At 44.4% G+C, this 18,848-nt stretch overlaps 1 protein-coding gene across 6 annotated transcripts in view; it reads right to left on the bottom strand.

The window, feature by feature from the left end:
* The window catches only part of Sox5 (SRY-box transcription factor 5), a 394,103-nt gene that overhangs the window by 26,314 nt on the left and 348,941 nt on the right, over positions 1 to 18,848 (bottom strand). For all 6 annotated transcript variants that reach the window (XM_057770810.1, XM_057770842.1, XM_057770818.1 and 3 more), the window contains 2 exons: positions 17,645 to 17,822; positions 5,741 to 5,886 (listed from right to left, as the gene is read on the bottom strand). In XM_057770810.1, the coding sequence (XP_057626793.1) occupies positions 5,741 to 5,886; positions 17,645 to 17,822 (324 nt within the window). The remainder of the gene's footprint in view (positions 1 to 5,740; positions 5,887 to 17,644; positions 17,823 to 18,848) is intronic.

Genomic DNA, 18,848 nt, shown 5'->3' with positions numbered 1-18,848 from the left:
ATACATGTGTGTTCCTTCCCGCTCACTATTTCAAAGGAAAGCCCTAGCACAAGTGGCCTCCCAGGCCTTCCTTTTATCTCCAGGAAGGAGTGTGTGTCAGATACCTCTGCTAGATTCCCCGTGTCAGTTTCTGAGGCGCTAACACCGTCCACCCCATCCATCAGATGGCTGGCAAAGCATCCGTGAGGAATGATGGATGGAAATTATCACTGGAGTACCAGCGGAGGCACTCACTGCCATTTGTAAATAATGCTCTCAAACTACCCACCTTTTTCCCGTTATTAAACATCTGCATTACGTCAGCACTGGTCACTGTCATTTCAGGTTTGGTACTCTGTTAAAGGGACAGAAGAGGGTGAAGCTCCTGAGAGGAGAGGTTCGGAGTGCCACCATATTAATCTGTTTGCAAATTATTCTGTGCATTCCTGGGTAGGGCTTCTTACGAATTTGACTCCTGTAGCTCTCGAGTGAACTGGGATTTAAAACAAGTGCACTACTGACCACCACACTCCCCCCTCAACAGAAAGCCGCTGAGGGATCTTCTCGAGCTTCAGAGGTATTCCCCTAGCAGCGATTTGCAATTATAGATGGATATACAGCATGCATAAGTGTTGCTGGTACAGGAACTGTAGGCCGTGTCTGCTAAATAAATCCTTAGCTTTGGGAAATAAGTGCACCCTCGCGTGCCTGCTTTCCTTACTTTCCAAGCAGGGCAGGAGTCCATCTTAATGTGTATGGAAAGCACATACATGTGTGAACACAGAGTCATAGGTTCTGGCCTGGCGTCAAGCAGTGTTTTCCTGTGCCCATGCTTTGATATTATTTCATTTTCTGTGAGCCGCAGGTGAGGTACTAGGGCCTGGATGTGCAGCATTGGGGGAGCTAAAGGCAGGGAGGGGCAATAGTTAGGAAGAACAACTCGGGCTGATAGGTATTTGTGAACTCCAACGCCATATTTAATGCAATAGCTGGGCTGACTAGCGCCTTTTGCTGTCCAATACCTACTTGACACTTCTTTTTTCCTTTACTAAGGCCATCTTAATTTCAAAGTGTCACTTGACCTGAGAGAGAGAGAGAGAGAGAGAGAGAGAGAGAGATTCTCTAATTTCATTACAGAAAAGGATTTGCGAGAAGCTTATGAAGATTTCCTTAAATTCATATGGACGCAGTTGGAGCCAGTGAGATGCTGTTGAAGCTAGCTAGCAGAGGGAGACCCATGTGAATGGAGCTTAGCAGAGAGAAGATGGCCCCCTCCCCTGAAGCATCTGGATGATGGGTGGTTTGGTTGTAGGTACATCAACCATTTTGTGACCCAAAGGGGAAAAAAATCAAGTAAGAGTCATTGAGATTTCAGCCCAGATATCATGGAGCTGAGAAAAAAAGGATGACTGAATCTCGCCTTTCAACACTCTCATTTGATGGTGGTGAAATACTGTTTGTGTAAGTTCCTGTGCTCACATTTCCTCCTGTTTGTTGAGAAACGTGTTCCAACAGACACGACAGCGTGGGGTTCACTACTCCCAGGAAAACCACATTTGGGAGGAGAGAAAGGATCTGGAAACTTTCGAGTGAGCTTCTCCTTGCTGACATACGCTCAAGCTTCTGATGCAGTCCACACTGCCTGGCAGGATCAGCACAGCACCAAACCAGGCTCTGCGATCGCTACTCGGAGCTGCCAAGCTCAGACCTGCTATCCACTTGCCTGCGTGGTCAAGAGTCTGCCCTGTCTGGGCTAAGAAAGCAGAGCTTCGAACACTTCTGTGTCTTCCTACCTGAGCTGCCTCCTTTCCCACCCCTAGCACGGAGGTCTCTGCTACAGCGTCTCTGGTGGCAGAGATCGATGACAGAAGATAACATTATTTGAATATACAATCAGCCTATAATTAACCAGGGATGACAATTATAAATAACTGTGTACCAGAGTTTCCAAGAAACCTGACACACAGTTCTTGGGTATGCTGGAACAATTCCAAGAAAAGTAAAGAAGTGAAAAATCTTTTAGAAGTCTTCAATTAAAATGTGTTTCAGTAAAAATGACTTTCATTGTGCGTTTCAGGACACATCACCCGGCGAACATTTGCCCTCGTCCGTCTTTATGCCTCCAATTGTTTTTGCTGGTCAATTATAGCTATGTAGAATTGAGACCTTCCTATGTGACAAAAAGTCAACACGCATAAGGTTTGTTCAGCCGAGGGAATAGACCCCCAGTACAGGACTTTAATTATGTGGATCTTGGGACCATCTACCTGCATCTCTGGGGACCGGTGTACAGCACAAGGGTAGAGTTTGACCTTTTCAGTCCCCTCTGCTCAGTACCCCACCCTACCATCCTCCTATCTTACTGCTGTTCCTATTTATCATAGACTTGTGTATGTGTGTGTATGTGTATGGATGAACTGTGTGTGTGCACACATGTATGTAGGTGACTTTCAGAGGCCAGAAGAGGGGTAAATCTGCTGGAACTTGAGTTCCAGCCTGTTGTCACCTGACATGGGTGCTGGCAACCAGCGCTGGTCCTCTCTAAGAATAACACATGCTAGTAACCACTCAGCCATCTCTCCAACCAGATGGTCACTTTAGGTAGGAGATAGCATTCTTTGGGGACTTCAAATGGCATGAGAAAATGCTAGTGAGATGTGAAAGGACTTTGTCATTCAGTCTACTGAGGCGTCTCTCTGAAAGCTGCCAAAGGAAGTTTCAAGCTAACCGCTAACCTGCCTGTGAACTGACCGTGAATGCAGTCGCACGGTTCTGAAAACCTAGAAGGGCAGGAACTGGGGAAAGACAGCAAAGGTACATGATGCTATTTCCTCATGGAGCACATGTATTCACCTTTGCCATCATCACAGATAAACGATTGATAGGACGTGCCAGGCAACCTGGGTTCTTCTCTTGATAGATGGGACTTACACCTAAAATTATGCAACAGATTTTACCTAAATTGCCAGCAGGTTTCATGTTTTATTGTTCAAAACCAATCCCCCAACACAAGGACTGTCTGTAACACACAGTAGGTGTGAGTGTTGACTAATTACTTTTGCAGAGATGCAAGTTTGACATTATCATCACCTCTCCTTAGGTTAAAGAGACATAGGTAGATCAGTGCAGGATGGACATCAAGGTGTATACAGCAGAGAAAGGCAGCCAGGGAGCATGACAGTCCCTGCTTGTGCCAAGCTCTGCAGCACACCCAGTGATCCCCTACAGTGCTGCAGTGCCATTGGCAGGCCCATTTGGGCTGCATGCCTTTACAGAAAGAAGTGCCACACTGTCACATGAGACAGGGAGGCTGCATTTTCATACGCTCTCCACTTCAAAATAGATAACCATTACAAATTCAAGACTGAGTTAGAAAGATGGTTCAGGGATCAGGAACTCACACTGCAGAGAACCTGAGTTTGTGTCCCAGCACCCATTTGGGTGTGGTTCACAGCTCCCTCTAACCCCAACTCCAGGGCTCTGTTTGTGGGCACCTGTACTCACGTGCACATTCAAACAGACACACATTCACCCATACACACACACACACACACACACTTGCCTAATTACAGAGTTTTAAGAAGTAACTCTAAAGAGATAAAAACCATTAAGACGATTTTGAAGCCAATCAGCAATGGACCTTGAGGTTAGTGGCAGAGATTCTGCTCCTTAGCAGGAATTGGCAGGTTATTCCTTCAAAAACAGATTTTCAAAAATGGATGCTGCAACTGTACCAAAGAGGAAGGAAAGCTTCCCGGCAAAGGCAATGGCGATGCCTGCCACTCAAACAAGGGCACTAACCAGAGAGGTAGAGGAAAATGCTCATGGATATGGATGTGGGGTGAGAAGTGGCCTCAAGGACTCCCTGGCATGCATGCGCCTGGCCTAGAGGGAGCGCAGGCGGCGGCACTGCTGTGACTTAAACAGAAGGCTGCAGAGTCACTGAAGCCGTGCAGGAGCGCAACAGCTGATCTGTATTAGAGAAGATTAACTCCCATTGCCACAGTGGAGGGCCCGGGATTATTTTATGTACTCCTGTTGCCTTACAAGCCGTCAGCACAATTATTGCCCTCCGATGTGAATGACTGATCTGTAACCACAACTAAACAGCTTGCTGCTTAGGGGCTTCGGGAACTTCATGAAGATGGATTTCCATACCATCAAAGTGCTTTTAATGGGCTCCCGGATCCAACCACAAGACCTATTTTGCAAGTATATAGAATTCGGGATGAAGGCTTCCTGTCCAAAAGGATTTGGGCGGTTGTCACTTGACAATTCCCAGCCAGCGCAGGAGAAGGGGAAGGGGGGGAGATAGGTAGAGTTGTCTCTGCTTTGGAGGATTAAAAACAAGGGGGAGGGTTACAGATGTTCACGGAATGCAACAATCTGCTACATCCACAGCTGAATTCAAAGCTCTTAACAAATAGTGGCGATTTAGCTGTGCTTGCGAGGAATGGCTCCCGTCACTTCGCGTTAGCATCTGGCCAAGTGTTAAACTCATTTCCACGCAGGGAGCAGGGGAAAGGGTTTCTTGCTGGAGCGCCTTTCAAGAATGTTTAAATATTTGAACATAAATCCCTTCATGCTTGCTATCATTCCTTCTTAGGGCTGCCACCATGTTTCTTTCTGCCGTCCCTTCCTGTCCCAATGTCTCACTTGGGCTACAGGAATTGTAAGAGCTGCAGGCTTGCTGGGCGGCATCCTGGTCCTGCTGCTGCTGCTGCTTCCGGAGAGGAAGCAGAAGTGGGCTTGTTTCTCCATCCTGGAGATTTCCTCCTGTGAGGACCCAAGAGAGCAGCAGCTGGGGAGGGTCATGCCCCAAGTTCGCCTGTGCTATCCTCGGGGAACTTAACTACCTATTTCTCTCTAACTAGAGAGCTAACCGTCGGGGCAAGCTGCTCATTCGGAGAAGTTTCTGCAGACTTCCGTGCCCCTCAGGAGGATGGACATGTAAACCTTTGATACACAGCTGACCACACCCCGCCCCTTACCTACAGTATGCGTAGGACGGTAACGATTCAGTCACCATTCCACACTTTCATTCCGATACTACCTCAACAAGTACACTGCTCCAAGCATGCTATAGTGACATTTTTTTCCCCTAAGTAAAACAAAGCTTACATGCAAATAAAAAGGCATGGAGCCATCGTGTCTCTGGCTAGTTTAGAAGCTCTGCTGGCTTTGGGTAGAATACAGAAGGTCAAAGCACATTTTGTGTCATGATGAAGTCAAACTTTCCAATTCTGTAGTCCCTAACACTTGACAGTAGCAACATTATGACAGGCTCAGGAGCCAGGGTATCATCCAAGCTTAGGCCGACTAAAGAAGATTCCGTGTTTTCAAATCCAGCTGATCCCCAAATACAAGCTAAGTATCTCTGGAAGGCAAAACTTTCCCTCAGACACAGCATTGCAAACGCCACTTTGTTTTAATACACGTTGGCAGCTAAAGGGCAGCGTTCATTCCCCGTAAGGTCTGGGGGTGCAATAGTGTAAAACTTCCCGCTGCTAGACTGTTTGGATTTGGATGGGCTCCGGATCTCCTTACTGATGGGAGACGGACACAGAGGGGCCGTCATTCTGGAGACAGTCAGGAAAAGGCTGGGAGGAGAGCATCCCTGTGCTCATAGCACTCCTAGAGAGCATCCCTGCCCTCACAGCACTCCAGGAGAGGAAGGTGAGACAGTCAGGAGAAGGATGGGAAGAGGAGAGCATCCCTGCCCTCACAGCACTCCAGAGAGGAAGGCGCTCCCTGCACTAACCTTTTCTGTCCGGCAGTTGTTGAGACCTATGCTATTCACTACGGCCACCTTCCCGTCCAGCGCCTGCTGCTCCCGCCTGAGTTGCTCCTTCATCTGGCGAGCTTCTTGGATTGCCTTGGTGACAGCATCATGGTCATTTAAATAACCTGGGGATGAGACACAACAGATGTACAAAATGCACGGGAGAGGGACAGGCTGACTTTGGCCATGGCCGTTACTTCTTTCGGGGAGTGGGGTGGTGGCTAGGATCTGGCAGAACCTAGTGTCTTCATGGAACTTATCTGTAATAAATGAATGAGCACGCAACTGGGGGTGACTGATTCACACAGTCATATCTGAAAACGCTGCCAAATAACCATAGGAAAAAAATAGGCTTACACCATGTCTAGTTACTTCTAAATACAAATTTAAAATAAAATTTTACCTAGGTTTTTAGGTCAATACCTGAGTGAATTTGTTTTAAATTTGCAAGCATGTACTTGTATGTGTGTGTGTCTCTCTGTGTTTGTATGTGTGCATATTTATGTGAGTGCAGCGTCCACACAGGCCAGAAGAGATTCTCAGACTCCCTGAAGCTAGAATCACACATGTCTATGAAACACTTAACATGGCTACTGGGAACTAAACTGGGGACTTCTGCAAGAATAGTACATGCTCTTAACCATGAAGCATTGAGTCTTCCAAAGCTTGAATATACAGCTTTATTTTACCCCCATGCAGAGGTCAAGTGCATTCTACCATAGATCTGTGCCCTGGGAATCACCATGACTACCAAGTCTCTCAGATATCAGAAGAGTCAGGTCAGAGTTTGTGGCTAGTACAATCAGGCCTGCGACAGACAGATGGAATAAATATTAGCTGACTGGAAGAAACACCACCCCCCTCCACCTCCTGTAAATTCACTTGCTGTGGAGATGAACCATGGGTGGCAGTGGTTTGCTGAGCATCTAAATTCCTAAGAACCATGAGACTAGACTTCAAGCACAGAATGACACTGGGAGCCTGCAACTGGTAAGACATCATGGGTACTGCCAACTCTAGTCTTTCTGAACTCACTCTCAATAAGACAGTCAAGTGAGCAGCTGCCATCTGAAACTCCCCACCTCAGGCTTCTTAGAGCCCGCGGAAATAGTTTTGAAAGGGTAGTAAGAAAGGGAGCTAAGGGATTCTAAACTGATTTCAACTCAACTCTTGCCCTTTATTTATTTATTTGCTCCTCATTCCTGTGCAGAGTTCCATTATTTTAGGGTAGAGCATTGAGAGGGGAAAAACAGCGCATTTGCAAATATTTAAAGGATGGCTAATATTCTGTTGCTTTCTCTCTGTCTTTTAACTGGGGCATAAAATGGCATGGGATGGATCTGTAATATGAAATTGCCCAGAAAAGGGACTTGTTTGTGACATGAGGCTAAATCTAAGCAGATCCATTGGCGAGCTGTGACAGATGGAGGACTATGAGACAGAAGGCAGGCACTAATCACACAGAAAATGACCGGCTTGCCTCAACATGTTCCATGAATTCCAGCAAACTTTACACCCTAATCCATTTTTAGAACAAAAAACATCTGGGCCATAAATCCTCTAATCTGCCAAAACACGCTATTAAATCCCACGATTTGTTGAAAAACACCAAGATTAAAGAAAGGAAATATAAAATGGCTAGCTGCCGTGCTCCGAAAGTGTTATTAATACTCTTTCTTTGTGTCGTTATGAATGTTCTGGTACTAAAGAGCCTTGTCTAATCATGTCAGATTACACACACCCTCATTGCTTAGCTCTTCTGTCTGACCCGCTGATTGCCAAAACACATCAAATAGTTCCTTGCTGCTCAAAAATTCTACTGAGAGATGGATGGGAGTTCGGCAGAATAAGAATGGCTCCTCAGTGGTCCCTGGCTTTCCTCATCACAGACAAGTCCTGGTCCCAGCATCTTCTCAGGTCCCCGTGTGTTTCCGATGAGATCACGCAAAGCAGGACTCTTGAGAGTAGTAACTTTGTTTTTCAGAAGTAATCACTGGTATTGATCCAAACAATGAAACGCTGCTTCAGATACCCACAGTCTGAACTGGGAACAACTGTCTAGACCGAGGACTATATAAAGTGATTATCTGTTGCCGAGGAAGGACCTGCTTACTGTACCACTGCCCTCGGCATCCTGAACAACCTTCTCAGTATGTTATCCCCCAATGTGTTCTGTAACTCTGGGTGGGAATCCAGCCCTTCTGTGATAAGCTTGGGTGTGTTTGTTTAGGCAGATCCTGAGAGGACCAGCCTGCTTGTCCCGGCCCCTGACCCCTGTCTCTGCTCAACCTGGCAATGTGTGTCTTTTATACTCTATTTAGTCTCTCTACGGTCTGTTTAGCTTCTCCAGAACACAAATATATTTGAGACGGTTTAGCACATGGTGTTGAATAAAACCATGAGTTCTTTGAGCTTTTTACAGAAGGCCAAGATAGGACTGTGTAGGAAAACAGTTAATATGGATGCAAGGGGAATGCAAGGGATGATGGAGGTGATTAACTGTAAACTGCCTGCAACAGAGGCCACTTTGACTCTGCCGAGTGTGGGTTCGGGCTCAAATAGGCGCTGGCTCTAAAATAAACATTGCTTTTAGAGACCCTTGTGTTTCAGTGGTAATGCTGTGTTAGGTTCTAAAATTGGTATCTGCTCTGCTAAATCTTAAAGCCATTTATATGTTAGAGTTCAATCACAGCATGGCTGTGTTCACTGTGTCTATGTATTTCATCTTATCACAACCAGCTAATGTCTTTCTTTCCCTGCTGGCTACCCATATCAACCCATGTCCTTATCTCCTGCTCTAGAAAGAATGATGGGCTATGATGCCAAGCTTTTTGCCCTCACCCCCCTCCTATCCTTCTAACTACATTTCCATCCCTGTTTCATTGAAAATGGTAGCCTTCTTTCTAGTCATCAGAGATGCCCTAGACTCAAGTTCTAGATTTTTCTTGCTCCCCTTTTAAGTTTCTTATATTTAAACCATCTTTCTCCTAACCCAGCTCTCAGCATGTGAGGTTATCTCCTTCCTTCAAACAAGCAAGTAAAGTTTCTCCTCAAACTTTATTCTTTAGGCTTTCTCCCTTCTGAAACCCAGCTTCCCAAGGCTACTGCACATGCCCTGCCCTCTTCCGTTCTCTCCTCACTGGCTGTCTGGAACTAACACGGCTCTGCTGCTTCCCATGTTCTCTGAGTTGCTGGATTTCAAAGTATTTCCCCTTGCCTGCAGATTGGCCCTCCTGGACACCCTGACAGTGCAGACTCTCCTCACTTCACACGGTCATAGAGTAAGCTCCTCGTTCTGCTGCCATTTCCTCTTGGCCTCCATATTTTTGCCTCAGAAAGTTTCTTCAGCTGCTCCTTAAATTTTGGTTAAGCTTCCCAGTCACTAAGGAAACCAATTGTGACCTAAAACCTTAGTTTGTTCACGCAGCAACCCCTCAAATGGTCTTACTTTCCTCTCAACTGCTTCACTGCTTAAATGAGATGATACAACATTAGCAAACGGTGTCAAGATCAGCTGAGTTCATGCAGTCTGCCGACGTAACAACTGTCCCGTGACAGCGTTCGCCGTCAGTCTGTTTATAAAATGGCCTGGCGAAGGAAGTGCAATCAGCCGACTAGATTCCAATGGATCTGGGTTTCTATTTATGGAAGGTGTGGTAGTTGACAAATTGAAACAATCTCCCTGGCTTCCATTTTTCTCAGCTGTGAAACCAACGCAGCGCCGATGAGACACTAAGTGGAACCACGTGCGAGGAGGGACGGGCACTGGGCCGTGAGGAGGTACTTCATCCCCATAACCGCTTTTCCATGTGCCCTCTCTGAATCTGCTTGGCACTCTTGTGGTGGTCATGATAGTGATAACTGTGAAGGTATGGCATTCAGGGTTGGCATGGACACCCGTATGTGGGCATGGGCTGTTATTCAGGAGAAGAGGGCTTGCCTGGCACACAGGGCCCTGGGTTTGATCCCCAATGCTAAACAGAAGTTCAGTTAAATGCAAGCCTGTCTGCTAGAGATCAAAATGCCACACAAAAAAAAATGGCCATTTGATAAGTGGTTGTCTGCTTTTTGTTGTTGTTGTTTGTTTTTTGTTTATTGTATTTTTTTTTGTTTCTTCTTTGTCTACAGACTTAGGCAGCAATTACATCTATAGCCAGGATCTATTCATGTATAGTAGTTTAACAAACTCCAGGGGGAAAAGTTGGAAGGTTACAGACAGTATGACTTCTAGTTGATATTTTGAATGAGATAACTAATGTTGAGTCTAAAACTTTAACTCCCATTAGTTTGATTTTTTTACATGCCTTCATGTTTTACCTGTACTGCTAAAAACACTCTGAAAATTTTCTCGCTCCCTTCTGTCTCTGTCACCCTCTCTCTCCCCCTTCTCTGTCTGTCTGTCTGTGTCTCTGTCTCTCTCTCTCTTTGTCTGGTGTATATGTGTGTGTGTGTGTGTATGTTTCTGTGTGTATGTGTACATGAATATGTCTAGGTGAACATGTGTGTGAAAGCCAGAACTCAACTTCAGGGATCATCTACCTTAAATTTTGAGACCTGGTCTTCTAGTGTCGCACGTTGCAAGGCTAAGCTGGTTAAGTGGGCTCCAGGGACTGAATACACTCTTCATGCTTACAAGTCAGGAACTAATTCCCTAACCCACCGTCTATATTCTTAATTGTTCCTCTAAGAATTGAGAGATTATACCGCATCCATATACACATAAATATAGAAAAACAAATACAAGCAACTATTGTCAGCTGCACACCCTAGTTAGTGCTCCGATAGCTTCCCACTAGGCTCCTCTACCTGCATGTCCTATGAGGCCCAACAGGCAGTCTGTGTATCCCAGAACTCATTATCCCCTCCTGCCCCAGGCTGCCCTTCCTGTATCCCACAAACTTCCCAGTTGCCTACCCCGTCACTTGGATGCTGTCTAAGATTAGATTCTTTCCCTTGCTTGGATAACAGACAGTCAAGCCTCATTGTTGGCCACTCATTCCTCAGCTCTTACATTTGCTTCCCCACCCCATGGTCCCTGTTTTCGCTGAAGTCACCCCATCCTTCATTTAGGCTAATCCTATCTTTACTGTTTCGTTATCTTCATAGTTTTGTTCCCAGTCTGCCTTTTCTCTGCTTCCAGACAAACTATTTGGATGTAAAAGCCTCTGTTTAAAAACCCATCTCTTGGTGCCCTTGTGCTTGTGCTTAAAGCAGCATTCCACAACCTGATGGTCTGTCACGGCTCATAACTGTAGGACACACTGAAGTAACGCCAACTGTCTTCCGAGCCTTGGCTATGGGTGTGTGCCTTGAGACTCTCCCAGTGATAGTACCAGCCTTCAGCCATGCCTGGACACATGATACCTTTCCAAAGCCTTTAATGTCTCCCCCAAATCATCATTCTGCGATAAATGCCAAGAGCTTTAATGGGGCCTAAAAGCTTCTTCGGTTTTCAGATGTTTGACTGTTCCATGCTCCCTGTGTCTGTCTCTCAGGAGTTCCAACATGAGTTTCAAAGGGAGGTCACCCAGTCCCAAGACTTTCCTGGTTCCTGTCTCGCAAGTCCCTCATTTTCTGAGTGCTCTCCCTCTCTGCTGTGTTTGGGAATTTATTCAAGCATTATTCTGTCTGTGAAGACCTCTCTGACATAGACCAGACATGCTCCCGGAAAGTTCTGTGCAGCCTGCTTATCTGCTCCTTTGATGCCTCATGGATGCTCCTTGTCACCCAGGCCTGTGCTTTCCTAACATGTCTTGGCTTGTCAGTTCACAACCAACTCAGGGCATTTCAGAATATTCTCTTCTACTTTTAATTTTTTCTCTCTCTCTGTCTGTCTGTCTGTCTGTCTCTCTGAGTCTCTGTGTGTGTGTCTGTGTGTGTGCATGCATGCATGTGTGTGTGTGCACGTGTGCCTCGTCATGTGCACATACATGAGCGCAGTGTCCTCAGAAGGTGGAAGAGGGCACTGGCTCCCCTGGAGCTGCACTTACAGGCTTGCGTGAGTCTTCTGATGTGGGCGCTGGGAACAGAAATCTGGTCCTCTACAAGAGCAGCAAATGCTCTTAACCACTGTGCCATCTCTCCACCCCCAGGGGCATGTGTTTTTAGTGTGACTTTTTGTTCTGTTTTGAAGGAATGTGCACATATTTCTGGGAGTGCCAGCCTTTACATGATTCCAAGTTCATTTCAATGGGAAGTTTCACTGCATGGCACAGAACTGTCAAAAGGTCAGTGATACCAAGACAAGGCAAATTCTTTCTTACTATATATAGTAAGTAAGTAAACATTTTGATTTACTCAGATGAAGTTTTTAGTGTGTGTATGTATGTATGTGTGACTTTCTATACACACAAATTTGACTCTCACGACACACGGGTGGGATATGAAGTTAACCTATGGGAGTCATTTCTCCCCTTTCACCATGTGGGTCCCAGGCCTTCAACTCAGGTCTTCGTGCTCATAGGGAAATCCTTGTTACCCACTGAACCATCTCAATGATCCTTCAAAACATTCTACTTCTGAAGTTGGAGTTTCTCATGATTTTTCCACAAAGTTTTCTGTCCTTGTGTCCAGTTATTAAATATCATCACCCGAACACACAGTACCCATTTCTGCATCTGAGGCAGTCAGAGTTAAATCATAAACGTGACAACAGTGTGTAAACTATGATGTGCCGTGCAAATGTGAATTATTTCCACATGTGGCAGAGTGGCACTGTTTACTTCCTGGTGAAACAGCGGCTTTCTGCGAATTATAATATTCCCACTTAGTTGCTCATCTCAGCGAGCAGTTTGTCTCAGCGTATCCTTCATGTCATTTTTTTCCTCATTAAAAATGTAAAGTGATATCCAGGCATAGTGGGTCATGGCTGCAATCCCAGGACTCAGGAGGGAGGCTGGAAGGTGATGCTCCAGGGTCCGCGGCCAGCCTGGGCTATGTTGATTATGCAATCAATGCTCTTGAACATAATTCCTTTTACATTGATTAGGTGGTCTGTGCCTATCAAGGACAACCTAAGTGGTTTGAGTTTTCATGGGCCTGTGAGGGGGTTTAAGGTGAGAGAATCATGTTCTAACATGAAAACAAGTTATCCGAGCTCATAAGCCCCGGTACAAGCTGCTTCTGCTCATTCCCACGGTTTGAAAATTTATGCCCTAGAGAAGGTGTTTTATAAATATGTTTTAGGTTTTTTCTTTCCTTCATTTTCTTATTTTTTCTTCTTTTTCTCTCTTCCTTTGTTTTCTTTCTTTCTTTTTCCTTCTTTCTTTTGTGTGTGTGTGTGTATGTGTGTGTGTGTGTGTAGAGGTCAGATGACAATTTGCATAAGTCAGGTCTCTTATTCCACCATGTACATCCTAGAATTTGAACTCAGGTGTCAGGCTTAGCAATAAGCACCCTTACGTGCTCAGCCATGCATTGGCCCACACAGAAGGTATTTAACACTCACTTTCATGGATGAGAGGAAAAATAAGCCAGTAAGACAACTTATCTAGCCAGAGAGGTAACATGCAGCCAGAAAGAATGCCCAGTCAGGGACCTCAGCTGCCCTATGGAGGTAAGGACAGACAAACTGCTGGGCTCCCTAAGGAAGTAAGTACAGACAGATTAATTGCTAGGTTACTGCAGTGGTTTGAAAGAAAATGGCTCCCACAGGGACTGGCACTTTTAGGAGGTGTTGCCTTGTTGGAGAAAGTGTGTCACTGTGGAGGTAGACTTTGGGGGTCTCATATATGCTCAAGCCACACCCAGTGAGACAGACCACTTCCTGCTGCCTGTGAGTAGAGATGTAGGACTCTCAGCTCCTCTAGCACTGTGTCTGCCTGCACGCTGCCGTGCTTCTCTCCATGGCAACAACCTCTGAACTCTGAGCAAGGCACTACTGTGACAAGTTTTCCTTATACTATGGCTGTGCTCACAGTGTCTCTCCACAGCAATAGAAACCCTGACTAAGACAGTTACCACACATATATTTCATTAAAATAAAATAAGGGGGCTGCAGAGTGATCCTCAGTCACGAAGCTCAGGCTCTGCCTCTGGGAGACCCAGGATTGGCTTCCTGTCACTAAGACACAAATGACATCAGAGCCATATGACTGTTTACGTCCCCAAGGAATTTACTTTGGTTGCCTGCGCAGGCAACTACCTCCCTCAGTTCCCTACAAAGTAGGAATGCTGGACTAGATAGCATGGGTGTCTGCTATAGCTAAGGGCCTACATTTTTAGAAGACACAATGAGGAAATGGATAAAAAAATACTTGGAAGAATGTTTATATAGATAAACATATGTCAAACATGGGTAGAAAGGGCCTGTGCAGACACATTGACGTCTGCCCAGAGTCTCAAATGATCCAGTGTTCTTTTTGGCTGTTTGTGCTGAAGCGCTGTTTTCTGTGAACACGTGTCTGCCAATCAAGAGTGTTCTTGTAGAACATACTCATTAGAGCATAGTGGCCACCAACCTCAAAAAGTCACTTTCTGTATGTGTAGCTAATAGATATGGAGCAAAAAGCTGAGTGTCATTAAGGATAACTCAAAGTTATCTTTTGGTCCACAGTTTTCCATGGTTTATTAATGGCCTACCACATTAATTTTTCTTTCAGGGTGACCTTTACAACACCATTAATCCTCCCGGCTTTTATCCAACTACATTATTTCTCATTACAGTTTCAGCTTTCAACATCTACATTTGTTGAAAAGAGAGAAGTAAATTGTAGTGGCCTCAAACCCTGGGAAAACATGAAGGCTGTAGATACGGAGAGAGGCCTCTACAGGGTGGGGGAAGAGGATGTTTTCTTACAGTAACAGAGAAATCCATAGGATAAGTATCTTTAAATACACCCTTGCCTTTATAAAATACTCGGCTAAACTTAATCTTTGGGGATGCTGAAGTAAAACTATTTACACACATGCATATATGGTTATACATGTTTATCTATAAATGTGTATATATATATATATAACTATATATAAAATAATAATTCTATTATAGATTTTGAGTTTGAGTCATATTTTAAAGTCAGCCAGATGTCAACAATGTGATATTTATGAACTCCATTTTTTAAAGGAAGAGAACCCTTTTTGCCAAGTCAAATATTTTCTTCCATGCTCAGCACACAGAAGCAAATCTAGTCTTCTGTCCTCTAGGATTGAGCAGAGTATGGAGCACAGTGGTGAGATGTGCGTGCAGGCTCCAGCCTTCAGTTTTCACTGTTCTCATCGGAATGCCCCTGCCCCATGCTGAATTCTTACTAACAAATCATCTGCAGTTGTGGTTTGTAAAATTAAAACATTTGAAAATATGTTTTTTTTTTCTACGTCTAGTTTTCAGTGTCTCTGAACCTGGACTAATTTTCTATTCCCTTCTGTCTCAAACCAAAGACCTAGTTTCTCCTTTTCCTCAGGCCGGTCCTTCCAGCAGTCCTCTCTCTTTGATGAAAATACTGTTGCCTCACTCTGAGGGCTGTGCATCTCTCTGCTTTTGTCCTCTTTCTCACTGGAGAGGAATATTTGTCTGTCTGTCTGTCTATCTATCTACCTACCTATCCATCTCCATGTCTACTCAACTCAGCCAGTTACTTCTCAACCCCACATTTACAAGGCAAGTCCACCTCACTGACTGAACAGTATCCTTCACTGGGCTGCCCCCTTTCTCCAAACTGCTGCAATGGGGAATCTGGTGGAATCACTCCCCTTGGTTTTCAGAGTCTACCTATCTGTGAACACCAGCTAAAGCCCAAGGTCTTCCTGTCTCATGTTCTTCCGCTCTTCTGTAGAATGTGCCACCACCAAATAACCTCCACGTGAAACTGTTTCTCTGCCATGTAAGTTCTTATGAGCTTAGAGCTGACTGGAAGAAATGAAAACTACCCCAAACTGCTCGCATAAATAGGATTCTTTTCTGTGTGAGATTTTTTCATGCTTTTACCAGGAGTTTTAATTACTGACTGATGGTTTTCCCACAATGCTTACATATATAGGCTTTTCCCCCCAGTGTGACTTCCTTGTGATTCTGATAGTTACTGCACTGACTGAAGACTTTCCCATACTACTTATACACATGGCATTTATTCTTCATTGTTTTGGACAGTCTTTTCCAGAAGCATTTTACCTAGAAAAATGTGTGGTAGAATTAAAATACGTTCAAATAATCTTTGAAATTTTTCCCTTCAGAAGTTGGAGGCTAATTCCCTTTTTGTGGGGTGGGGTCTCAGTAGAACAGATTTGATGTGGATTTGGTGAGCAGGCCACAAGCACCCTGGCTTTCTGTTCTCCCTCATGTTATAAGCAGCTACAGGTAGAATTTCCATGATTACAAATGGAGGTTCCCAGCTACCAGCAAGGCAAATGAGTTGTCTGTCTCCAGTGCGGTCCAAAGGGGTCTGATGCTCTGGCCAGCATCTTCGCTTACAATTGTTTGAAATATCCTAAGGCAGCAATAATTAGCTGAGTTTCGCCATATAAACTGAGCAAGTGTACAGCGAAGGGCAGGCAGTGGATTGGTTTTTTATACAACTGTTAGCTAATCCAGTTGGTAATTTCTGTGGTTCTTACACACTGGTTTCTGGTGAAATGTTCTAGGCAAGTAATAATCTCTGTGCTTAGGCATATCAGACAGCTTCACTGTTTCCTCCTGAGCCCTTGTAGGTAAATGCTTCCTTGTTCTTGGAAGTCAGCACATACTAAGTTTCATTTGTATGTCTTCCTTCCAGTTCCGTCCTGCTTTCTTCTTGTTCATGCTAGTTGAAACTCCTGCTCCTCCGTCTGCACTCTGGCGAGATGGCTTTGTCAGACCTCCTTCCATGGCCTCACGGAGCACACGGCTACCACACATGACAACAGCGCTTTCACTAGACACTGTCGTTCATTCATCAATACTTAAAGTTCTGATCACCTTGCTCTGGGAAAGTCAAAATCGCCTATGAGCGTGTTCCATCGCATCCCAGCCACATTCTCCCATTTTCTCTCTCACCACTTTCTGCCATGTTATTTAGCTTTCTAGGCAAGTTCCTGAATTGCATAGACACTTATTTTCCTGATCTTCTCTTCTTTTCTTACAGCCTAGAATGCCTACGAACACATCAACTCTTCAAAGGTTAGCTTGAGTAGCGTTGTTTGTCACTTAGTCCATCTTGGTTCTTCCCAGGCATCTAACACTCAGCTCTTTGGCTACAGGATCACAGCTGTGCTCTGGTGTAGGCTTCGGCATCTATGAACTAGATTCTAACACCTCCCAAAGTAATCGTGTTCTACACCGGGGCTAATCTGTGCTGGAGGCTTCCTAATCAGAGAGAAGGGATGACTGTATCAAGGAATATGTGCTGAATTGAGTGTGTTTTAATTCATGTGTGAAAAATAAAAATAATAGTGTTGGTTAACTCATCAAAAACTGTAGCTACAGGCAAACCAAAGGTGCTGCTCTTCATAGTCCCTGTTTGTGTGCAGTCGGAGTTTTCAGAGTGGAACAGAACAAATTTCATATTCTGTGGTTGACAGTTGACCTGAACAAAATGGATCCCTCATTATACATTGTACACATCACAACAATGGGAAAAACCTCAGTAAGAGAAAAGGAAAGTAACTTGGGAGCAAAATTCTGGAACCACTTTTCACTACAATTAGACATTTATGCCTCTTTCAGAAAAATAAACTAAAAGGCGAAGTTTCACACATAACAATAACTAGTACTTTTAGCTTGTCAGGGGTGTAGAAATTTGAGCAGAAATTTCACTTGCATGTTTAAACAGACCTTATGGTAGTAACTCAAATTACATCTCCCTCATTTGCTCAAGCCGTACACAGACTATGTGTGACACGCCATCTTAGATGATTTCATTCAGTTGCCATAAATGGACAGTCAACAAGAACAAGAGAAAGAGAACTTACCTATTGTGCTAACTCTCGCTGAAGGACTAGCTAACGCTGCTGGGGCAGAGGCTTTGAGGGGGCCTGCCCCACTGTTTATTCTCAGAGCTGGCATGTGGGGAGAGGTGGGTGATGTGGGTGATTTGCCATCAGAGGTCTTGGGTTTAGCTGATAGGTTCAGTGGCTGGGCCACTTCATCCTGCAAGGATCATTAGAACATGAGCTGTGACGAGGAAAGGCTAATCAGAGACATCGAGACAAACCACCCCACAGCCTGCCGTTTCCCATCCGGGATCTCAACATTTACACTCACCAATACAGTGTTTGGTTTGCTGCTGACATAGTGTCCCTTTCAACGGCACATTACAGAGCCCTGGTGTGCAGCGGCAAGTGCACATACTCGCTACTGCCCACAGAAAGCTCTCCTGTGATGTAGCCTGGGCTAACTGCCTTTAGGAAGCTATTCTCTGAACACATGCCCTTTCATTGAGAGACATTTATACACAGTTCATAGAAGATTATGCTGCTGGTCAGCTATTTCTGTTTTGTTTTTGTTTTTAGATCTCCGGTGTAGACACAGTACCTGAACCATCTCTGTGTGTATGGCTCTGAATAGAACTGCTCTCCCAATTGGAAAAAAAAAAAAAAAACCTAATAATACAGTTTTCTGAGAAAATAATTATTCCCCCATGTTTCACAAAAATAATTTTAAATTTTTATCTACAAATGAAAATAAACACGATTAACATTATGATAATTCTCTATTACTTAAACACCCAAACAAACATCACCATATTCATAACATAGAATCCAGAAGAGTGCTCAAAATATTCCTTGGCATGAACATCTGTATGAGACCAGTTTGGTACAGTTAGTGACATTAATTATTTTATGCTTGGAGAGTGTAGCTCAATTTTATACCCTTCTCTACTAGCTCCGATAGCATTTTTCGATACATTTCTGCTGTTTCTATTACATTAGGAGAATCAGAAAAGGCAACACTGCGTTGCTTGCTCATCATTACAAATTATTTTATTCCTTTGCTCTAAAATTGGGATATTCTATCAGATTCAGTACTGCTGAAATTTTACTACAGAATAAATGTTTAATTCCTTTTAAATATTATTTCATGAGCTAAGCGTATATGTGATATATATAAGCAGGAACTTTATTTGAAGTGAAAATATCTTTAATCAAAAAGGGTAAATAGAGAGCAGGAAGGCAT

Source organism: Chionomys nivalis, chromosome 1 (genome assembly GCF_950005125.1).
Source record: "Chionomys nivalis chromosome 1, mChiNiv1.1, whole genome shotgun sequence".
NCBI classification, from domain to species: domain Eukaryota; kingdom Metazoa; phylum Chordata; class Mammalia; order Rodentia; family Cricetidae; genus Chionomys; species Chionomys nivalis.
This window is presented reverse-complemented; position numbering and strand designations above follow the sequence as displayed.